Source organism: Glycine soja, chromosome 12 (assembly GCF_004193775.1).
Source record: "Glycine soja cultivar W05 chromosome 12, ASM419377v2, whole genome shotgun sequence".
Taxonomy (NCBI): Eukaryota; Viridiplantae; Streptophyta; class Magnoliopsida; order Fabales; family Fabaceae; genus Glycine; species Glycine soja.
Genome location: NC_041013.1, coordinates 12544590 through 12567380, shown reverse-complemented (window position 1 = coordinate 12567380; position 22791 = coordinate 12544590). Strand labels below are relative to the sequence as shown.

The following is a 22791-nucleotide window of genomic DNA, read 5'->3' as shown; positions in this document are numbered from 1 at the left end:
CTAGTCTGCAACCCGTGCACATGCACGGATTGTTTGGTTAGAATTTTTTAGTTGTTCATAGACATCAACGTGATAAAGCTGTTAAACAGGGAAATAGAAATTAACACTAAAGCATTAATCTAGTTGTTCATGGATAATTAACAGGAAAATAAAAATATTGTTCGTTGCACCAGCAACATAGCAAAATAAAAAAATTTTTTGTTGCACCAGCAACATATTAACAGCAAAATGATAAAGACAGCCTACTCACTGTCACATCTTCCCAATCTTCCTGCCTCCTGATTATGATATCCCAAATTTTTTCATAATACCTATAATAAATAGAAATTTCATCTCCATCATCAAAATCCATTTCTTGAAGAAAATCATACCATAGTTGGACAACACCTTTTCCACCAATAGCAAGATTCAGCGTTTCAACTTTCCATTGCAGTAGGGGGCCATGCCCGCCTTAAGACTGTCATGTGGTTGCCGCAAGCTCTAAGAGGAACTTCTGTACAATGGGGGAGTTTCTGTAATTTGGAAAAAATTAAATTGTTAAAATGGTAAAAATGTGTTTAAAGAGATTAAGATATGAAAGTCAGCTTACCAGGGGTTCAAGATGATCCAGCATTTCCTGAGTAAGTTGAAGAGTCCATATGTGCTTCCTGGATGAATGCCTCTACCTGCTGCAAGTTTGCCGCTCTAGTGGTGGTATGAAATGTATGTCAAAAACAGAGTGATGGTCACATGCAAAGAAGTTGGTGCTGGTTGACTTATAAATTTTCAAATCTTTCCGGAAGCTTTGGAGTCCATCTGCTAAATACACTTTATCTCTGTGTTGTCTGACTCGTACTTCATAAATGGCTCCATTGTATCTGAGATGAACCATCTCAGGATAGTTTGGTGCCCATTGAGTATAATAGAAGGCTGGAAGTTGTATGGTATTCTGAAAAAAAAAGTGGGAAATATAAATGCATGTATGTGTAACAATAATAGTAATGGAAGAATTGAGAAAAAAGATGACCTTGTCATTGTTGAAGGCAGCGATAAATTGCATGATCAGTGGTGGTCGCATGATGGCATTTTTCCTCTGTAATCACAGGGATATAAAACCAAATGTCAAAAGAAACTTGTCAAGCAAAGGAAATTATGAAATGACAGGGATGCACAATATAAAGGTTTGTAAACAAAACACCAAAAAAGAAAAACAGCGAAAAGGACTAATCTGCATACAAACGAAAACCAAATGAAAGGCAAAGACATTAAACGAAAAAACAGAACAACGGCAACAATAGAACAAAATGAAAGTGGAAAACAAAAACGAAAATGATATCCATGCACATAAAAGTTAGAAAAGAAACGACCAAGCCATGCACATAAAAATTAGAAAAGAAACGACCAAGGAGGGCCGGACACCTTCAAGTCCAGTTTTGTTTTCAAACTTGAAAAAGAAAGTAAGGAAAATGACACGACAAAAAACAATGGCATTGCACAAAACCGCTAAACCACGTGCATCAGACACATAGCAGAAAAATCGCAAACCAAAAACCAATGAAAATGAAATTAAACACAACAAAAAGGTAGGTGCCATGAAGAAAAGAGTAGAAATGATTTACCTCAGTTGATGCGGTTGAGGATGTGGTGCTCATTTTCTGTATGGCGTGAAAGTAGAGTTTGGAAATAGGAATGAAAAAGGATTTGCAGAAGAAAGTAGATGATAGTCCTTTAGTGTGGTATTTAATGTTTGCTTCTTTCCAATGTCGCACGGTTGTAAATAAATGTGATATCAATAACTGTGAATTGAAGAAGTACGAAGTAGATGAAGAGTTTTTGTTCGAATTTGAAGCCTAAGACCGTTGGTATTGTAGGGCAGTAACTGTCTAAATTTATCTTGGGCCAAGATATGAGCATTGGGCCAACTTCTAGAATTGCTTGTTAACATTTCGTTTTTTATGTATTGCAAAGGGGGTATGAACGAATTATTTAAAGATGATTATGTCATCTTGCATAACTACATTTTTTAAATGTGGTTTTTTTGTGTAAAATAAGAATGATGTTGGTTTGAAGGAATGCAATATATGCAGCATGATGTGCTACATTTGGACTATTGGCATGAACGATTTTTTAAAAATATTGTTTCAAGGATAATTATCATATAAGCAGTAACATATGAACGCTAGATATTTCATCATTGAACTTCAGCAATTAAAATTTCTATATTTCGCAGAGAAATAAAGAAAATTTGTTCATGTAAATGTCAAAGCAAATGTTAAGCTGTGATAAACTGCTAAATAATATAATGTTAATTAAATGAAATTATAAATGGAAGATATTAATGTGGTGATTAAGATTGCATACCTAACAATGTTAAATTTAACATTGTAATATATGATATCATCTTTGGTTGTATGTTAGAATGTATATAAGTAAGATAACAGTTTGGAATTATTGCCAATAGATAGTACAATTTCTTGTTTGAAAATTTAGAGTTACCTTGTAAGATTTTTGAAAACCTCTTTGAAGAATACATTAGTAGTAGAAGTCATATTTTTTTGGTCTTTATCATGAATAAGAACTTTTATTCCTTGCCTTGAATTGACCCTCGATAATGCAACGTATAATTGCCCATGGCTAAAGACTGGTTTTGGCAAATAAAGCCCAACCATAAAAAGTGATTGGCCCTGAGACTTGTTAATCGTCATTGCATAAGATAGCATGATTGGAAACTATCTTCTTAAAAGCTTGAAAGGCCATGGTGATTGTGAAGGTGACATTGACATTCTTGGGATGTAAACATTATCACCAACATTTTTGCCAGAAATGATTTCAGCTGCAATGACATGTTTGGCTAGTCTAGTAACTATTAATCTAGTACCATTACAGAGTCCTTGCGTTTGGTCTAAGTTTCTTAGCAACATTATAAGACTACCGATTTTTAGCTTGATACGATGATTTGACAGACCAGATGTGTTTAGTGAATTGAGAAATTCAGTTGTGATTGATTGGAAATGCCAATTGTCAATGGTTTCTGACTTCTCTATATAATCAGAGCTTAAGTATTCCATTTGTTCACCTATTAAATTTATTTGAGGTACCATACAAAGTTAAATAGAGAATAAATACTGAGTAGACCTTAGTTTTTGTAAATTTCAGATGTGCATTAATACCTGGAATCAAGGAAAGTATATAATCATTGACCTTTTCAACTGTTTCATTGGTGGAAGTTAATATTGCTCTAGATTTGAAGAAATCAGGATTACTGTGATGTTGATATAAATATGGAAATGTTGATTTGACTATAGCATCAATGGGGTCATTATATTCAGTAATCAGTAGGTACTCAGGAATTTCAATAGTAGCATATCCATCATTTTGATTCCCAATAACTCCATCTCCAATATCTAGAATCCACTTTGCAAATTTAGTAGTTTCTTGATCATCAATTAATTGGGCATTGCCTTGTAAACGCATGTTTTTGGTGAGTGTTAAGACTTCACATGAAGGCCACAGATATGATGAATTGATAGTTGCATTTATAATGTCTAAACGACTTCCTCTTGGAATGACTGACAGAATTTGTCGGAAATCTCCACCAAATACAATAACTTTGCCTCCAAAAATTTTATTGGGATTTTTTTTCTTTAATAATGTCTCTTAAAGTTTGATCAAGTGCTTCAAAGCAAAATGTGTGTGCCATGGGTGCTTCATCCCAAATTATCATATTTGTCTGATTTAACAATTCTGCTAGTTGACTTCCTTGAAGTATATTGCATGTTGAGTCTTCAAAAATTGGCACAGGTATCTTAAATTTGGAATGAGTAGTCCTGCCTCCTGGCAATAACAAAGAAGCTATGCCGCTAGAAGCAACCATAATCATAATTTGATTTTTTGCCCTCAGTGAACTTGCTAATGTTCTCCATATGTATGTTTTTCATGTACCTCCATATCCATATAGAAAAAACATGCCACCTTTATTGTTGTTGACAGCTTCCATAATTTTGTGATAAATTTGTTTTTGTTCGTCTAGAATAAAAAATAAGTTGAGATTTGATAGAAATGAAGAATTAGAAGATGTAAAATTAGAAAATACAGATGAAATTTAACTTTGTTAAATGCAATTTATAATATATGAATTGGTATATTACCTGTCATTGATAGAAAAAGATTTTCAAATTCTGATCTAGCCTCATCATTGTTGTAATTAAGTTCAGACAATATCAAACTATTCTCTAGACATGATGCATGATTTCCACCCTCAAGATATGGCATTGTAGGATAGTCTCTGAGTGATTTTTGGTTTGGATGCAGAAGTTTTTCAATTTCCAATAATGTTAAATTTTTAAGTTGCTCATCATCAATGTGTAATTCTAACAAATGATAAAGGAGATAGTTAAACAATGCATATCTGTGATGTTATTCAATATAGAAAGTTACAAACTGATTAAAACTAACCTGTGTTCAGAGTTGTTTTTTTATAATGATATGCAATGTCTTTAGCTAACCAATTCCATGTCTGATTCCAAAGTTCTTCAGGTTTAGTAATGACACCTGATAATAGTATTAACACAAATAATTTCCTCAAATAATTAGTTGTACCCTAGTCCTTAGCTTCTTTGATTGCTTCCACAAATTCTCTGTCATCTTGCAAAAAACCTATTGCAAAGCATGCTTCTCTATATGTAGGGTATAGAACATTTTCAACTGTTCTAATATCTTCAAATGAAGTAGCTCCTTTACATGCAGTAAGCATCATTCTTAGATAAAATAATTCACCAGTGGCTGGTGGAACCCATATTAACCTGCCAATTGTATTGCCTTTCTTTCTAAGGTTCCATGATCTAGCCTTTTGGTTGTAGACAAATTTGGAAACAAATTGTGAATAAGTCAGATTTCTACCCTCTGAAAAACATTTGTTGTTATTCATCCAGGCTAAGAATTTTGAATATGAAATACTTGGCTTTGACAGGATATCATCTATATCATCATCATCTTCATAAAAAACAATGTGTTGTCCTGGCAAATGAAAATGTAATCTCTCCACAGCAGGCTTTCTAGCATGTATTGGAAAACCAAAAATTCTCCAAGTAGCTTCACATGGAGAAATATATCTGACAAAAAAAATCATAATTAAAAGAATTAATTAAAGAAACAATCAGTAACTTAAGTATACATGTTGAATTAATATTACCTGCAATCCACATATTCTTTAATCTCATCATTTTGACTGATAGCATTCTCAAGTGTACCATTATCATCATGAATAACAACAGCAGTGATTCTGTCATAACCTTTGTTTATATATTTAAATAGATATTTAATGGAAGTATTTTGATTACACCATTCAACATTTATATGTGCTTGGTATTTCTTCAGCAATTTTGCATTGTAAGGTACTATATATCTATTATCAATAATAACTTCATTCTTTGAAATGGTACGGCTATCATTTCTTCTACGATAGATTGGATAGTCATTTGAATCTAAAACAGTTTGAGGGTGAAACATTTTTGGGTAAAAATGGCTACACTTGCCTTCTTTCATACATGGAGACTTAGGTTGAAGAATTCCACATGGTCCATGTACCATATGATTTTGGACTAATGTATAGAGTTCAGGGTCATTTTCATGCGAAGGAATTTCTGCTGATATTATGTGGTCAATGTCATCTAAAGATGAATATTTATTATCTGGATGTAAGAATAGCAATAAATGCACATGAGGAAGTCCTTTTTTCTGAAATTCAATTGTGTGCATATCTGCAATTGTTAGCTAATTGTATTAATAGTGGAACAATAATATAGAAATTCTGTATAATTGTATTATATCAAGGAAAAATTAAAAAGAATAAACAAATGTGTAACTTTAAAAAGCATATTAATGACAAACTCACATGCGACAACTTTTCCAAGCAAGTGTTTTTTTGTTAAGTCAAAAAGCATCTGCTCATACTTCAATCTGAAAACACGTGAGATAAGATCCGGTCTATCTATTGGTTTTAGATTCAAATGTGCAAGCACTCTACGGATTTCAGGCCAATTTGGATTACAGGTTAAAGTAATAAAAAGATTTGGAAAACCCACATGGCTGCATATTGCCATACCATCAAAATAAAGTTGGTCCATATAGCGTGGACTGCCAACAAAGGTTGACGGCAAAATCACTATTTTTCCTTTAGAAGAGTCTTTACTACTTCCAGTATCTAATGATGTTTGTAAACTGCAATACTTGTCAACTCTAAGTTTTTTTTTATTGTTCCTAATGTAGCTAAGCCTTTCAGACTCAACCATCGTGTATGCTTCAACAATGAATTGTTGGAATAGTTTTCTAGAATGCAACAAAGTTTGTGCTTCATTTGATTGGACTGTAGTCTATAAGCAAACCACTCTCTCATCGTTAGACGATTTCTCTTCCTTTTTCTGCTGCTAGGTGTACAACGGTGAAGTATATCAGGTCTATATCCATCTTCACCATAAGGGAAGAGTAAAGGGTATTGGAGTCCTAGATAGCTAGAGTGTAATTCATGGATTCTTTGTAATTCTCCATTTTGAGTTTCAACAATAATATCCCTTCTTGAGTCTGGATCAAAATCACCAACAATTAGAGCAGCAACTTCAGAAACATTTGGATATTGTATGTATGACCGTCTTTCTCATGTGTAGCTATCAATCTCAATTTTACATTATCGACTTGAGTATTTGCCAATTTGTCCCTGGCCATTCTAAAACTTTTTGCATGAACATTGTACTCATCCAACATTTGACTTAAAGTTGAAACAATCTCTGGTTGAATTCTAACATGTTGACTGCAAAAAACAATATAAAAACAGATTCATTGGTGTGACAAAAAATGCTTTCGCAATTAGAATACTTCATATTTGATAATAAAAGAAACAAAAGAAGTACTACCTCATTGTATTAATTCTATTTTCAACTTCATTCTGCGTATCAAAGATATACAATTGTGAAAATTTTGGTTGCTTTCCAGGCATTGGTAATAAGCTGCCTATTCGATGGCATGGTTGACCCTGAATTCTAATTGTAGGAGGTCCTCTACTTTCATTAATTGATTTGTCTAGCTTAATACCAGCAGACGTAAAGGCAAACATCATGTTGTATGTTCATATGTTGCACTGATAATTTTTACTATCACTTTCTTTACCATCAAACAGAAGTCGTTCAAGATATTTCGGTGGACTTTGTAATAACGGAAGCTCAACTTTCTCATCTCCACAACATAAGCTGAATTTTGGACTTGTTGTATTTCTATCTTTTGAAATTCTTTCATCATACCACATTTTTGCATTGCAATGTGTACATTGCATGGCCTGATCACCCAAGTCAGAATAGCCTGAAATTGTCTAAGGAGATAGTGGAATTTAATTTAAAGGATATCAGTTGATATCCTTAACGTCATATCAAAGCTATAATTATTACCTTCAGTATCGATTGTAGCTTCATTAGTATTGGATTCACAATTTTCATCGTCAGAGAAAGAATTAGAATCAGATGTTGTGACAATTTACGTTAGATATCATAGATATAATTAAAATTTGGGCAAAAAAGTGAGTAAGGATTTTCTATCATCATACCTTGTGGAGATTCAGAATTCATATCTTTTAATAAATCAGCTGTCATGACTTAAAAATAAAGACAAATTAAGTCAAGTTGAACAGATTAATGTATTTATAAAAGAAAACATCTTATTTATAATTTCTCACCATGACATTGTATATCTTTCAGAGTGGAATCTATACTTGTCTCATGTGATCTGTCAGGATGAGCCTTTTTATTTTTTTGCAGGATACCTTTTCTATACATTCTGGCTTTACCTGAGGTACATGCATTTGCATGTGCATTCTTTTGCATGTTTGCAGTTGATATCAATGAAGCTCTTTGGTATATCAATTCACCACAACAAAGACTTGAAATACACAAAGACCAAATTATACATCAAAGTAATTCCAAATGTTCAATTCTGTAATAAAAACAAAATTAAACATGCAAGTTGAATTTAAGTAGTTTCAAAAATCAGTCATGGAGGAATGATCAGACTCAGCTGTAAAGATATATTATATATAAAGGAGTAAGTTCTGGATATAGAATCCACTATGTGATTGATCTGCATTTTTAGAGGTCAAAAATTTAGAACGCAATTTACAACAAAGGATGAAATATTTTGTAAATTAATAAACAAATGTTAATTGACATCAACCAAGAGATGCCAAATATAAAATGCCGATTTGGGGGATTAAATGTGATTTGACATTTTTATATAATGGATTTCATAATTAATGAGCAAATTTATCTTGGCATCCAAAATTACAGCTGAAGATTCATGCGTAAATTTTAATAAACAAATCTTAATTGACATAAAGCAAGAGATGCCAAATATCAAATCTGTGTTTGCTAGATTAAATGTGATTAGACATTTTGACACTTATCATTATAATAAAAAAAATCGAGTATCAAATTGAAATCACAACACAAAACTATAACTAAAGATGCAGGGTAGAGAAAGATAAAAAGGAAATTTAGCATTAAATTGAAATTACAACACCAAACTACAACTAAAGATGCAGGGTAGAGAAAACTTTGATATTGAACGCTGTCCAATCTCTCTTTAATTGATCAATGTGTCATATTTGCAATTCTCATCTCTAATAGAATCGAAATAATCCTTGCCTTGAATCTGTCCTCACTTAGCACTGATTATACTAAATTTCCAAATTAGCTGTGCAATAGCAATCCTTGCGTTGAATCTGTCCTCACTTAGCACTGATTATACTAAATTTCCAAATTAGCTGTGCAATAGCAATTTCGTATTTTACTGATTCTAATGACTTACCATTAATATTTGAGTAGTCAAAAAACCGAGTTTTTAATTAGTAAATGTCAGCTTATATTTTAGTTCACGTGCAATTCCCTCCAAAAAAACCTTAATTCATGAGTTAGCTGGACTTGGTAACATTTATCAGCATTCTTGTATTGAACCGAAATAATCCTTGCATTCAATCTGTCTTTATCAGTTATCTTAACTCGTTAACATTCATTAGCTAACTTGAATTGATTACATACATTAAGATTTTGACAACAACAATCCACAGATTGGAATTCCATCACAGGGTTAACAAATAGAGTAATGCAAAGTCCCAAAAAACTACTGTTTCATTTAATGAAAGAGGGGAAAACCAGTTTTGTGTACAACTACAAAATCAATTTAACGAAAATTAATGTTCCAACAACGCCCTCCATACAAAGAGTTCAAAAACCACAAAAACTGCGACGGGGCAAATATTACAATTTGACCATACGGTCATAAAAAAACATCCAACGCAACATTTCAACAACATAATTCATTCAGGCTGAGAATGCTTGGCTAATTTTTTTGAGGAAACTTCAGCAGGTGAGATCTCAAAGTTTTTTCGCTCATTATCCAACTCATCAGAAGATACGCGCTTAGTTGGTGTTAATGGAATCCTGAGAAGAGGGTCATGATCCCCGGTAACAGACACAGATTGCTGCATAAAATATTAATTGACCGGTAAGCTAAATTCTGTTGACATCATCCAAAAATACACCAGCAAATACACACAACGATAACCCCAACTTACAGATTCAAACTTTGTAGGCTCACTTGAGGCAAGCATTGACTGATCATGATCAGCTGTAATAGACAGAGATTGCTGCATCAAATATTGATTGATGAGTCAGCTAAATTTTATTTCCATCATTGCAACATACACCAAGAAAAACAGAGAAAGACAATGTTATTCACAGATTCAAGCATTGTAGGATCGGTCGACTCAAGTATTGAATTCTCGATCTTGCAACATGGTTAGATGATATATGAATCGACAGTTAAAAAACAAATGGAATATATGCATACACTCACAATAACTAAAATAGATTTGACAAAACACAACCTCACTATCGGGAATCATATCTAGCACAACATTGATCAACTCTAATTCATCTGAATATTTAAGAACAACAGAATTCCTGAACCTTGGTTGCACCTTCACTTTGAATGCAAGGAAACAACCCAATAGCCTATCTAATGCTTGAGGAGAGGCATTTAAATCAACATCCCCATCCTTGCGTAGAAAAAGAAGAATCAAAATCGATACCAAGGTAACAAATGCTCAGTGTAAATTAAAAAACATTGCATGACTATACAATAACATACTTCTATTTTGAGCCTGTTGACTTCATCCGCTGACTGACCAATTAACTGTGCACATTCATGATCCCAGATCAAAAATTTGGTTTGTTCACCCTTGTGACTAACCATCACCTCAACCCGATACCTGCCAATATAGATACCAGCATAAGAAAAAGTACTTGATGAACCTCATACTAATTAAACAGTGAATCAATCACCTCAGTACAGGTTGATCATTCTCTTTGCCACACGAACATGTGAACAGCACAGTTTGCATGTTAGCTTTTTTATAACATTGACCACAAGGCGGATAGCACCATGAATAGTTGTCCATCACTACGGCTATAATCTTGGCGACAGTAACACAAACAAACTCCTATTTGAAGAAACTGACATTAGATTTTCTACAAAGAAAAACTACAAATGAATAAGAACATCACCTCTGGACTGGCATTAATCTCAGAGATATTTTTTACTTTAGTCTTTGACAGAAACACATCTTTTGATGATAATTGAGATGAGCCTGAAACCTGTGAACTCCCTTGTCCAATAGGCGCCAAAATTGATCTAACCTCGATCCCTAAATCTAAAAGACTATAACAATACAACAAATGCAAAAACCCAGCAAACATTACTTATATTTTTAACAATTTGAAATTACAATCACATAAGCACCACATTGCCAAAATACCTCTCTAAATTCTTGAATTTCCAGCACGAGATCATTGATCATGAGTTTGGACGCCTTGAAAGAATTACTGACCGATGCCGGATATGATCCTACAGATTAGACCCAAAAAAATATAATCTAGCAAGCATGGAAATTGAGAAATCTAACATTACACTGACCCTGTGCTTCCTTAATCCTAGCATGAGTCAAGAGAATAACGATCGGCCTTTCATCTTCAATATCATTCAAATAAGACAAAAATTGTAAGCAGTAATTTTCCCAGAGTGTACAGGATAGTACCTGGCCACTATTAGAAGGAAACAACAATTAATGTATCAGTATATCAGCAGCTAATCATCATCAGTTACAAACAACAATCATACACACTCAAATTAAATTGTCAAAGATAACCTTAAATCCTTTAAATTCAAAACAACCCTCGTATTTTTGGATGACACATATCGGAATACCACTTCATCAACCACGCCAATAACATCTAAAACAACCACAAGGTAAATGTATCTTACTTAAAAAGACATAAGCAAGTCAATCAAAATCAATCCACAAATTGTAAACAACAATCTTACCAACCAAGAGTCCAATTTTAAAATCACTAGCAATGACACTAGAAAAAGAAACAAATCTGAATTTCCTAAAAGGTAACTGTTCCATATAACATTGCCTAACAACAGTAACTCCAGTAAAACATAATTTATATTCATGATCACAAACTTTGAATTTCCCATCATTCTTGATAACTTTAAAATTATGCATCACATAAGTAAAATTCTCTTTCAAATCAGCCTTGCGAGACTTCAGCTGATCCTGCTTGCAAACAACATGGATTTCATCTCCCTACAATATAGAAAGGATATAAATAATTCATTGAATGACCAATAATATAATAACATAATTTATAATCCCAAAAAACCGCCAAAAACATACATCAGAATCAACAACCACCATTTCGGCTTGTTCAGTCTTTCCGGGAATCCCAATGAACCAAAGATCAGTGATCCTTACAGAAAGCTTAAGAGCTTCCCTTGATCCATCTATCAATTTTATTTTATCAGCAACACGTGGCATAACTTTATAATCAGAAACCCTGAACAATAACTCCAAGAAAAATAGAATATCAGTTAAAAACCAAGCATATAGTCAAACGGGCACAAAAATAAACTACCACCTCAACCACTGCAAACCAAAGTTAACAGCCTATCACCAACAAAACAAAGAAGAAAATTCATAAAACACACATAAGACCATAATAAACTCCATATAAATCAGTAAAAATAAACATATGGACAAAACATCTGCACATGTGACTAAACATAATTAACATATAAAAATCCATTAACACCAAAATTAACAAACCATACAAAAACAGTCATCCTCAACTCAAACCTCAACTTCTCTCAGCCAAACCCAAACTTGGGTACAAAAGTATAATTTCCATTTGCCACACTCAAAACTAACAGCCAAACAAAGCCAAATTGTAAAACAAACTATTCAATCAAAGAATCCACAACATGAATACCACCTTAGGTTCTCCAGATCAAACTCAGCAAAACTAAACTGCAAAACAAAATTGGCAATTAAAAAAAAACTGTAAAATCACAGCCATGCACAATACAAAAATTAGATAAAGACATTCAACAAAAAAACATTACCTTTATTTCTCACAACCAACCAAACACTAGAGCTAAACCAAACTGGGAAACAAAAAGGAAAATCACAGTCATGCACAACATAAAAGTTAGAAAACAAACGACGAAACAAACAAACAGTTTTCCTCAGAAACTTGAAAGTTAAACAAACTGTAAAACAAACCTGTCAAGCAAAGAATGTACAACATGAACAATTACCTTAGCTTCTCCCAATCAACCTCAGCAAAACTAAACTGCAAAACAACCTTCTCAACCAAAGGAAAAATGTAAAATCACAGTCATGCACAATAGAAAAATTAGACAAACACATTCAACAAAAAAACATTACCTTTTGTTCTCACAACCAACCGAACAACAAAGCTAAACCAAACTGGGAAAGAAACGAAAATGACACAACAACAACCAACGACATTGCACAAAACCCCCAAACCACGTGCCCAATCAAAGATTAGAAGCTAGCTTAGCCATTAAACACATGGCACAAAAATTCCTTGTTGATGAAAAAGTTAACACGTAAACCACTTGCTTAACACGTAAACCACTTGCTGATCAAAAAATCAACACGTATCATATAGGAGCCATGCACAACATAAAAGTTAGCAAACAAACGACCAATCAAACAAACACTTTTGCTCTCAAACTGAAAACTGAAACAAATGAAAATAACACAACAACGACCAACACCATTCTGCAAAACACCCAAATCAAACAATGCAAGCTAGCTTATCCATCAGACACATGGGACAACATTTTTTTTTTTAGGAAAAAAAAAACACGTAAACCACAGACGTGTTGCACCCGAAGAAGAAAACAAAAGGACAACAAAATCAGAACAAACCCAGCAAAAGCCAAACGAAAGCTAAAAAACACATGCACAACATAAACATTACCTTTTCTTCTCACAGTCAAACCCAGCAATGGAGGAAAAACAAACCCCAAAAGAAACTTGTCAACCAAAGAAAAACTGTAAAATCACAGCCATGCACAATATAAAAGTTAGTGAACAAAGCACCAAAGAAAAAAAATAGCGAAAAAGACTAACACACATACAAACTGAAACCAAACCGAACATAAAGACATTAAACAAAAAAACAAAACAACCCCAACAATAGAACAAAACCAAACTGGAAAACAAAAACGAAAATCACAGCCATGCACATAAAAGTTAGTAAAGAAACAACCAGAGCCGAGCCTCACACCTTCAAATCTAGTTTTGCTTTCAAACTTGAAAAAGAAACAAACCAAAATGACACAACAACAACCAACGGGATTGCACAAAACCCCCAAACCACGTGCCCAATCAAAGAGTGGAAGCTACCTTAGCCATCAAACACATGGCACAAAAATTCCTTGATGATCAAAACAATTAACACGTAAACCACTTGCTTAACACGTAAATCATTGCAGATAAAAAAATCAACACGTAAACCACCCACGTGTAGAAGCTGAGGACAAACAAAAAAACACATCAAAAGACAATAAACCCAGCAAAAGGGACAGGTGGCAATTTTCTAAGAAGGGTCACACCAGTAATTTAACACATCAAAATGACAATAAAACCAGCAAAACGGACAGGTGACAATTTTCTAAGAAGGGACACACCAGTAATTTTCCTGAGGTTCTCTTTTATAATATAGTAGATTAGATGTCTTTGTTATTCTGCACAACCACAATGAACCCTCGCTACCTCCACTACCATTGATGTACCTACATTGGCCACTTCGCACAAGTAACCTCCATTTCTTCAATGATTTGTGACATTGTGTTATTTCCCCTTCATTTTGCTTGCTTCCATTAGATTTCTGGTTGTTGATTTAGTTATGTTGTTGGTGCATATTGTTGGCATTTTTGTTCTATTTGTTGGTGAGACACTACTTCTAGTGCATAATGTGATAAATTTGGGGTTGCATCGTGAGTTGTACAAAGGGTTTCTCATTTTAGGGAGTTGTTGTTCTCATTGCTAGTTTTTCTATTCACACCCACATGCTTTAAAAAAGATATTTTCAAATTATCCTTTTAGAGAAAATACATTTTCGTCGTATAAAATATATAACAAAAATGTATTTTCATTGTGTAAGAGAGGATGAAAAAAATACACAATAAAAATACATCTTTGTTATATAAAGTATTTTAATTTCATTCGTATTTTAGCTCAGATACATAACAAAATCGTAATTTAGTTAAGTATCTCAACTTAGATACATAACAGAATCATAATTTTATTTTGTATTTTTACGCAATAAATTCACAATTTGATTAAATTTAAATCATAGGTTTAAATGAGACTTAGTGCGCTTCTGAATCATAGGTTTAAATCACTAAAAAGCTAGTAAGTTGTAACAAAATAAAATAAAAGACACTTACCTATATAAAAAATATATAAGTTTATATGCGTATAAGTATAGTACAAAACAAGTTTAGCTAAAAAAAATAACAAAATAAACAAAAAGGTCTAAAATGACAAGGATAATAGTGTTTATAACAACAGTGAATTAATGACCCATTTACCGGTGTTGAGCTCTAAAACGGATTTCTAAGCCATTAAGGAATATGTTTGAAAAAATTCTATTAATTTATAAGTATTTGGTAAAATTATATATTAAAATAATTAAAAAATGTAAAATTACATAAATAGACATATTTATGTAATGAATTTATATAAATTTTAATTTGATTTCTTGATTAAAAAATATATTTTGTAGTATTTGTAATTTTAGTAATAAATTAATTTTAAACACTTGCACTTTTTATTTATAAAATATAAAAAACAAAAAAAACTACATAAACTTATTATATATCACTAACAACATCATATATAATAAAAAGGTAAAAGTGAGAAAAATCTATGATATGTAAAAGAAAGGTAAAAATAATAAATTTACCTTTAAATACAAAAGATTAAAAAGAAAATCTAATAAATATTCAAAAACAAAAGATGAATAAATATAAAAGGTTAGAAGTTAAAAATTGATATTTTAAATTTTTTTACTTTAAATAATATTTCAAAAAATATTAGAAACTACTAAAAAAAATTTATTTGTCAAACAAATTTTTTAGTTAGTAAAAAAGTTAGAAATTAACCACAATACGTTATAAAATACACTTCAAATGTGTCACTGATATCACTAAGAAAGAAATGATATTCGAATTATTGTTGAATGCATCTAGTACACCAAATTTATTCAATTTCTAGCTCATTTATCTTTATATATTTAACTATTGATAAATTCTTTTTTTTACAAAATTATTGATAATTTATTTAAATTAAAGATTTTGAAAATAATGAGCTTAATAATCATGCACTGATGGTGTAAAATAATTTTACACAATCAATCAATAAAAAATCATGGTTATTATTACTTTAAATTAATTATTATAAAAGTTAACTAACTTATCGTATATGATGATTTATGATTAGACATGATATAAAATTGTTGTATACTATTGATACATTGTCTATTTTCTCACAATGGATTGACAGAGATAAAAAGTTAAATCAACCCGTTGATATAGACATTAATTAATCAAATCCCTAGGAATATATTTAAATTTCAAAGATAAAATATTTCTATTTAAAATTGAATTTTGATATTTGGTTAATACATGTCAAATTATTTAGTTGATATTAAAAATATAAGAGGATATCCCATATGCATTCAAGGTGAGTGAAGTTCACAATTTCATAAGAGGAGACTATTGGATGTGAGGGTGAGTGAGGAGACTAGACCAATGGGAGCACAAATAGATTTAGACAGCAACTTAAATTAAAAATCAAAATAGAATTCAAAATTAAAAGGAATAAAAAATAATTACACAATCTTTATTATTTTATAAATATGTTGTAGGTCTAGATGGAAATGAGTTCAAATTCCTTAAATAAACTATAAAGTTTGAATCTCATAGATAGAAAACATATAATTAAAAAGAAAGATTAGGTGACTAACCAATTTCTTTGATGACGATTAATAATCAATAGAGTTGATAGATATTTTATATCAATACAAAAAAAAATCACTTTATTGATATGTTTGCCTTGGCCATATCATTACAATGATAAATAAGTTATTAATTACTTTAATATCTACTAATATATGAATCATAATTAATCTTTTTTGGCATGAGGTTGTTCTAGCTAAGTTAGTAATTTTGAATTTGAGTTTTAAATATGTGCTTGGTTATTAAACATTTGAAATAAATTTTTTTATCATTCATAATAATTCTATTTAATTAAATATGATTGTCTTTAGTGACATATACATATAATCTATTATATATATATATATATATATATATATATATATATATATATATATATATATTATCTTCTAACCATTTTAAAGTCTTTAAAATTATATTTTCATATTCTAGATGAATATTTATATTATCAATAGTCAAGAAAAAAAATTCTAGAATTCTAAATTTTTCTATTTTTATTTCTGATGCATTTAACAACACCATTAAAATAACTTAAATTGTAGCGGAACTTTAAACAATTACGCATAATTTACTCAAAAAGATTAAACATAAGATAGTATCTATTATTGTCCAGAAAGATATATTTAATAATTTTCTCTTCAAAACTGATACATGTGCAATTTTCTGTCCAAAAATACCAGATCCCACTTCTTTAAACCCTTTCGCCAAATCCCTCCATCCTCCAATTCAGCAAATGATTGATCCTAACCACTCAATTATGCTGACATTTTGACATTGTTATAGAATAGCATCCACGTTTCTTACTCGTTTTTTAACGTACATTGTTGGGACTTGGGAATAGCACTAGACCACTAGTACACAAGCAACGCAAATTTTATCGTACAACTTGAACATGATTATTTTTAATAAAAAATATTATGATCTAAACCAAAAAATATGTAGAACTTATTAATTAAAATGTGACACTAAATTTTTTTATAATTTGTAATAAATCTCGATCAATCATTAAAATGCGTGTTACTAACATTTTTCTTATGGTTAATACTAAAAGTTGTTTTTAATTTTCTTTACTTCCTAATTTTGCACTTTGAACTGAAATGGTAAAAAAAATTAAGATTTTCCACGAAAAGCAAAAGTTGACTCTTCGTGCAACATGCAGAATTTAGCACACCACACGTTGAACCCATCCACTACAGTGACTCTTGGGAATAGTTTTCTCCTATTATTTTTCAATAGAGATAATTTTATTTGAGTTTGATAGAATTATTATACACTTAATACAATATTTGAATTTAAGACTTCTGAATAAATTATAACAATTTATGTTAATTGATTCGTTAGTTATGCATTTCACACATGATTTTATAGTTTATAATATATTATTTAAGTTATGATTGATAAAACCAACGAGTAACTAAAAAATTAATTTATTAAATTATAAGTAATTGGTAAGATTTATTTATTGTTAAAGTAGTTAAAAAAAATATAAAATGATATAAAAATAATAAAATTATGATCTATTTTTAAAAATAATAATAATAAAATAAATTTAATAAATATATTGAGAATAAAAATTGAAGAAGATATAAAAAAACTAAAAATGAGATGTTAGCATTTTTAAAAATATTCTTTCATGTGTTTTAAAGAATATAAACTAATTGAAATGTGACCGAATATAATCTAAATCTATAATTAACAAAATGTCTCAAAAAATAAGTGTTAATAGCCATCCTTAATCCCTAACAATAATGTAACGGGAACTTTTGGTAAGAATGTTGTGGTTGTTAATCATTATTTGGGCGGCGCCTTAATTTTGTGTCAAAATGCTCGAATCCTAACTACTCCATTTCATGCATGTATCATGATCAATTATTATTGAACCCTCCTTAAAATCTGATAAGACTAGATGTCGTAACCTTCATTTTTTATTATGTGTTTCAAATTTACAGAAATTTTAAGTTCAAATAGATGGTATAATAATTGACTGTTGAGCGTATAAATTAATTGATAAGGATTATTTTATTTATAATCAATAAATTTGGACTCTTTAAAATACAATTATATTAAAATTATATATAAAAAGATTATTTTCCATATCTTATTATAACATAATTCATACTAGTTAAATATCTGGTATGAATTAAGTCTAATTAAGACTGTTATATAGATGATTATGCAATGCATTCAATAAAATTTACATAAATTTTTTTGTCGCTTATAGTAATTTATTTAATTTAAATGTAATTATCTCTTACGGAAAATATAGAAAATACATTTGATTCGTAAAAAAAAATACCAGTTAAATATCAAATATATTGAATGCGTACTGTGATCATAATAAAATGGTATTAATATGTTGAATGAGTGCCTTTCAAAAAAAAAATGTTGAAGTTCACCAATATTTAAAAATATGTGTAAATAATACTTCCTATGTTTTATGATATTGTTTAAACGTGATATCGATTAATATCATATTATTCATCCTTTTCTCTTTATTTTCCTATGGCTGTTGAGATAGTAATTAAAGTTTAGAAATAACACTCAAAATCCTTTTCTTTTCAAAATTATAATACTTTTTTTTTATAAAATTAATCTTAATTTATGACATATTTCAAATTTAACCAAAAGGATTCTTAATCACAAACAAAACATATAGCAACTTGCAAATTGTTATTACTTTGTTTTGTGGAAGTTTGTTACATCACATAATTTGACTTCTGGCCCCTTGCAGACATCAACATAGAACTGTCATGTTATTAGAGAAATTTTCTGCAGATAAAAATAAAAGTAATAATAATAATCCACTGCACATCTGGATCTCATATCATACTTTTCGTTTGAAGTTAAATAATTACATGTGGAGAACTAGCGATAGTATATATATACACAAGAATATGTATGTGTATATATATATACACATGCACACACATGAAAGTCTTGATCTAGAAGTTTCATATATTAATTCATATAACTTGTTTTATTTCAAATTGCTACCGTGAGTCTACAGTTTCTAGGAGGAAAAAAGAAATCACCCATCAAAATGGGAATCCAATACGATAGCTAAGTGCTCATTTAAATATAGTCAATATTCTGGCAAAATTATACGTTTTAATAATTTGATTTAATTAACTCGAAAAATCACATGGACCAGCCGTACGCTGTTTTCCTTGCAACCGAAAAAAAAAATGTTTGTAGCAATAGCAATACGTACATATCATGATGATGACGGAAAAATGATAAGCACGTACAAATGCGACGATGGAACGTGGTATAGCCACCATCCTATTGACTTTTTGGCACCAACTGCTGTGATTACGGGAATTAAATTAAGTTCATGCCACTTCAGCTATGTTTTGGTCAAACAAAGTATCTAGGTATTGGATTTTCTTTACATCTTAATTTGTACAAGTTATTGCAAGCATCGTTTCTCCGTTCTTGAATGGAATATTCCTCAATTTGACTTAGCAGGAATTCGTTAAGGTTAATTATTGTGAACTTATTAATTTTGCATTTGCTTGCATTTAAAAGAAAGATAAATGTTAACTAGTATTCTTAGGATATTATTTAAATAATTAAAAGATGATTTTTTTTATATTAAAATACATGAAATTATATTATTTATGATTATTTTTCATTTTCTTATACTTTTCACACTAATTATTTATTTCTTTTGACTACTTAATCAATGCCCTAATGACATTGATTAACAAACATCATAAAAAACTTTCCCCAATTTACCAAAAATACTAGTAGTTAAGGTGAATGTTGAAAACTTAGCTCATTCATAAAAAACATAACATAGCTCAAGATTGATAAAAATAAATAAATTACACCAGTTGATAGTTTACATTATTGTTGAATTACAAATTGATGTTAATACGTATAATAAGTTTATTAATTTTTATAATAATTATATTTAAATATATTTTATAACTGAATGATGATAATATATAAAAGTCATTTATTTAAAGTAGGCAAGTACACATTTCTTTGTTATAATATAAATTAAGTACTAGTGATTTATTTTCCTTTTTTCACTCCACCGTTAATTTTAAAACTGTTTCTTTTAAATAAAAATTCTTGATATGATGAGCGCAACAATTTTTTATAGCATCATATCTAAGGTTACAATATATTAGCCGTAAATAAAAAAATTAATCATTCAAAATATGATAAAAAAAAAAACGAAGGATTTTTGGTTTGAGAAAATGTTTTTATTTTTTTCTGAAAAATAAATTGTATTTTTAAATAGTCCAAATTTGTAAAATGTGTTTATTTTGCCTTAATATTTTCTGTTTTCAGAAAATAAAAAGACTTGGTAAAATAGTAAATAAAATATTTTGTAATTTCATATTTTTAAATTTAGAAAATGCATTTATTTTAATATCTTATTTTTATTTTAAAAATGAAAATATTGAAATTCATATGATTTATTATTTTTTAATAAATTAAAATTTATAAAAAAATTATATAATTTAAAAATAGATTTTGAATAATATAAAATATTTTTATTAAACATATTTAAAAAAAAACAAAATAAATGGAACCACTGTTAGAGAGGGAAAGAAGCATATATGGAAGAGTAGTGTACAACCATTGCCAAACAATATCTTTTGACATATCCACTGTTTGAGTGAAAGCAACATAAATTTTATTCAGTCCGGTGGATTGCAGGGTGCTTTCATGCATGTTTTGCTCAATGCTGAGTCAAGGCAGCTTTGGTTGGATAAATGAATGAGAAGAGGAACGAAAGGCGCAGGAACACGATCGTTTGGTTGAATTGATGTGCGTAGGTTTTTTTTTGAAAAAATGTGTGGGACCTAGATGTTTTTTTCCCCTCTCATATGAGGAGATTGAAGGAGAAATTTATCCTGTAAATTATTTTTACCATCTTATCCTCCAACGATAATTTAAAAATCCTGTTTTAAAAACTTTTAAATCATCATTTACTCAACTTTAATAGTTATTTTTTATTATTATTTTATTACTTATTAACTAACTTTAATAAAAAAAAATTAATTTGATTTTCATCTTTTTTTTTCAACCAAATGATCTCTATTTTTTCCCTATTTCTTACTTACTTTTTTCGATTCTCTTTTTTTCTTTTCTCAACTATTTTCTTCTCTTCCCTCCTCATAACCAAAGAACCTCTTAAGATGGAGGAATGATGTGAGAGAGTTGTAGCATGCTTCATACTGATCCCAACACAAAAATAAATAAATAAAATGAAAAATATGGAAGAAGAAGACCTTAGCTAGTCTAGGAATACCTCCGGGAAGTTGAAATTGTTTCCTCTCATTGATTAATAATTATAGACAGATCTTGCATGGAGTGAAACTGAGGAGAAGTAAGAGATTAGGGCTGGGCGTTGCTGTATCTTGAAGAAGAAAGTGTTACAAAGTGTGAAAAAGAAAAGAGTCACATATATTTTTTCATTAATTTAATTACAAATGCTACTGCACACATTTTTTTCGTTTTCATTCTTGCATGGATTTGTTTTTCTTAAAAAAAAAACATTGGAAATGTTTTTATTTTCAAATTTGGACTTGATTTAGGGAATATTTTCATAGAAAAAGTTAAAAACTTTTATAGGGTCAACCAATCAGAAATGAAAATAAATATAACTTTTAATATAATTTTTATAAAAATGAGTAAATTTATTATATATTTAATTTATAATTAAATGACAGTATAAAAATTAAAAAAAAAACTCATTACATAGACTCTTTTTTCCACTAAAAATGAAAATAAAAAATATATGTAAAACAAACCCTTAATATTTTTCATCTCATTTTCCTCTTTCTTATTTTTGTTCCCTTCATCCCAAAATAAAAAGAAAGAAAAAAAAGAAAAGGATAAAAAAAGAGTTTCTATAATGTCCTTAATAATTTGAAGGATTTTGATATTATTAATTTTTTAACCAATCAAATAACATATCATCTTCTCATTAATTATTATTTTTTTCAAAGTATTCCTTGATTATTATTTTTTAAAATTGTATCTTTTTTAATTAAAAAATATGATTAAAGATAACTTTAGAAGTTTGAACCCTAAAATTTTTTAGTAACTTTAAAGGTAACTTTTTTTAAATTAGAAAAAGTGTTAAAAGTAACTAAAAAGATTTCAAGGTTCAGATTTTTAAAGTTATCTTTAATCATATTTTAAAATTTTTAAAAATTATAATCAAGGATGAATTTGAAAAACATAAAAAAGTGAATAATGAAAAGATAATATATAATTTGATTGATTAAAAAATTAACACTATCAAAATCTTCTAAATTATTAAGGAAGGCTAAGAGTATTTTCATTCAAGGAAACTGTGACTCTTCTTTTTATCAACCTTCATCGACGTTTGAAAGAAACTAAAACGCGATG

The 22791-nt window shown here is 29.8% G+C and overlaps 1 protein-coding gene and 1 pseudogene across 1 annotated transcript; both read right to left on the bottom strand.

The window, feature by feature from the left end:
• Positions 1–7463, bottom strand: LOC114378741 (annotated as a pseudogene).
• A 1871-nt stretch (positions 7464–9334) lies between these two features.
• LOC114378740 lies at positions 9335–14220 on the bottom strand. The gene is made up of 13 exons (XM_028337368.1): positions 14215–14220; positions 12679–12725; positions 11759–11918; positions 11591–11668; positions 11401–11476; positions 11225–11309; positions 10993–11120; positions 10835–10923; positions 10362–10519; positions 10168–10288; positions 9905–10075; positions 9593–9664; positions 9335–9499 (listed from the first exon to the last, which is right to left on the bottom strand). The coding sequence occupies exons 1-13, from the start codon at positions 14218–14220 to the stop codon at positions 9335–9337; spliced, it is 1356 nt and encodes a 451-aa protein (XP_028193169.1).
• Between the last annotated feature and the right edge of the window lie 8571 nt (positions 14221–22791).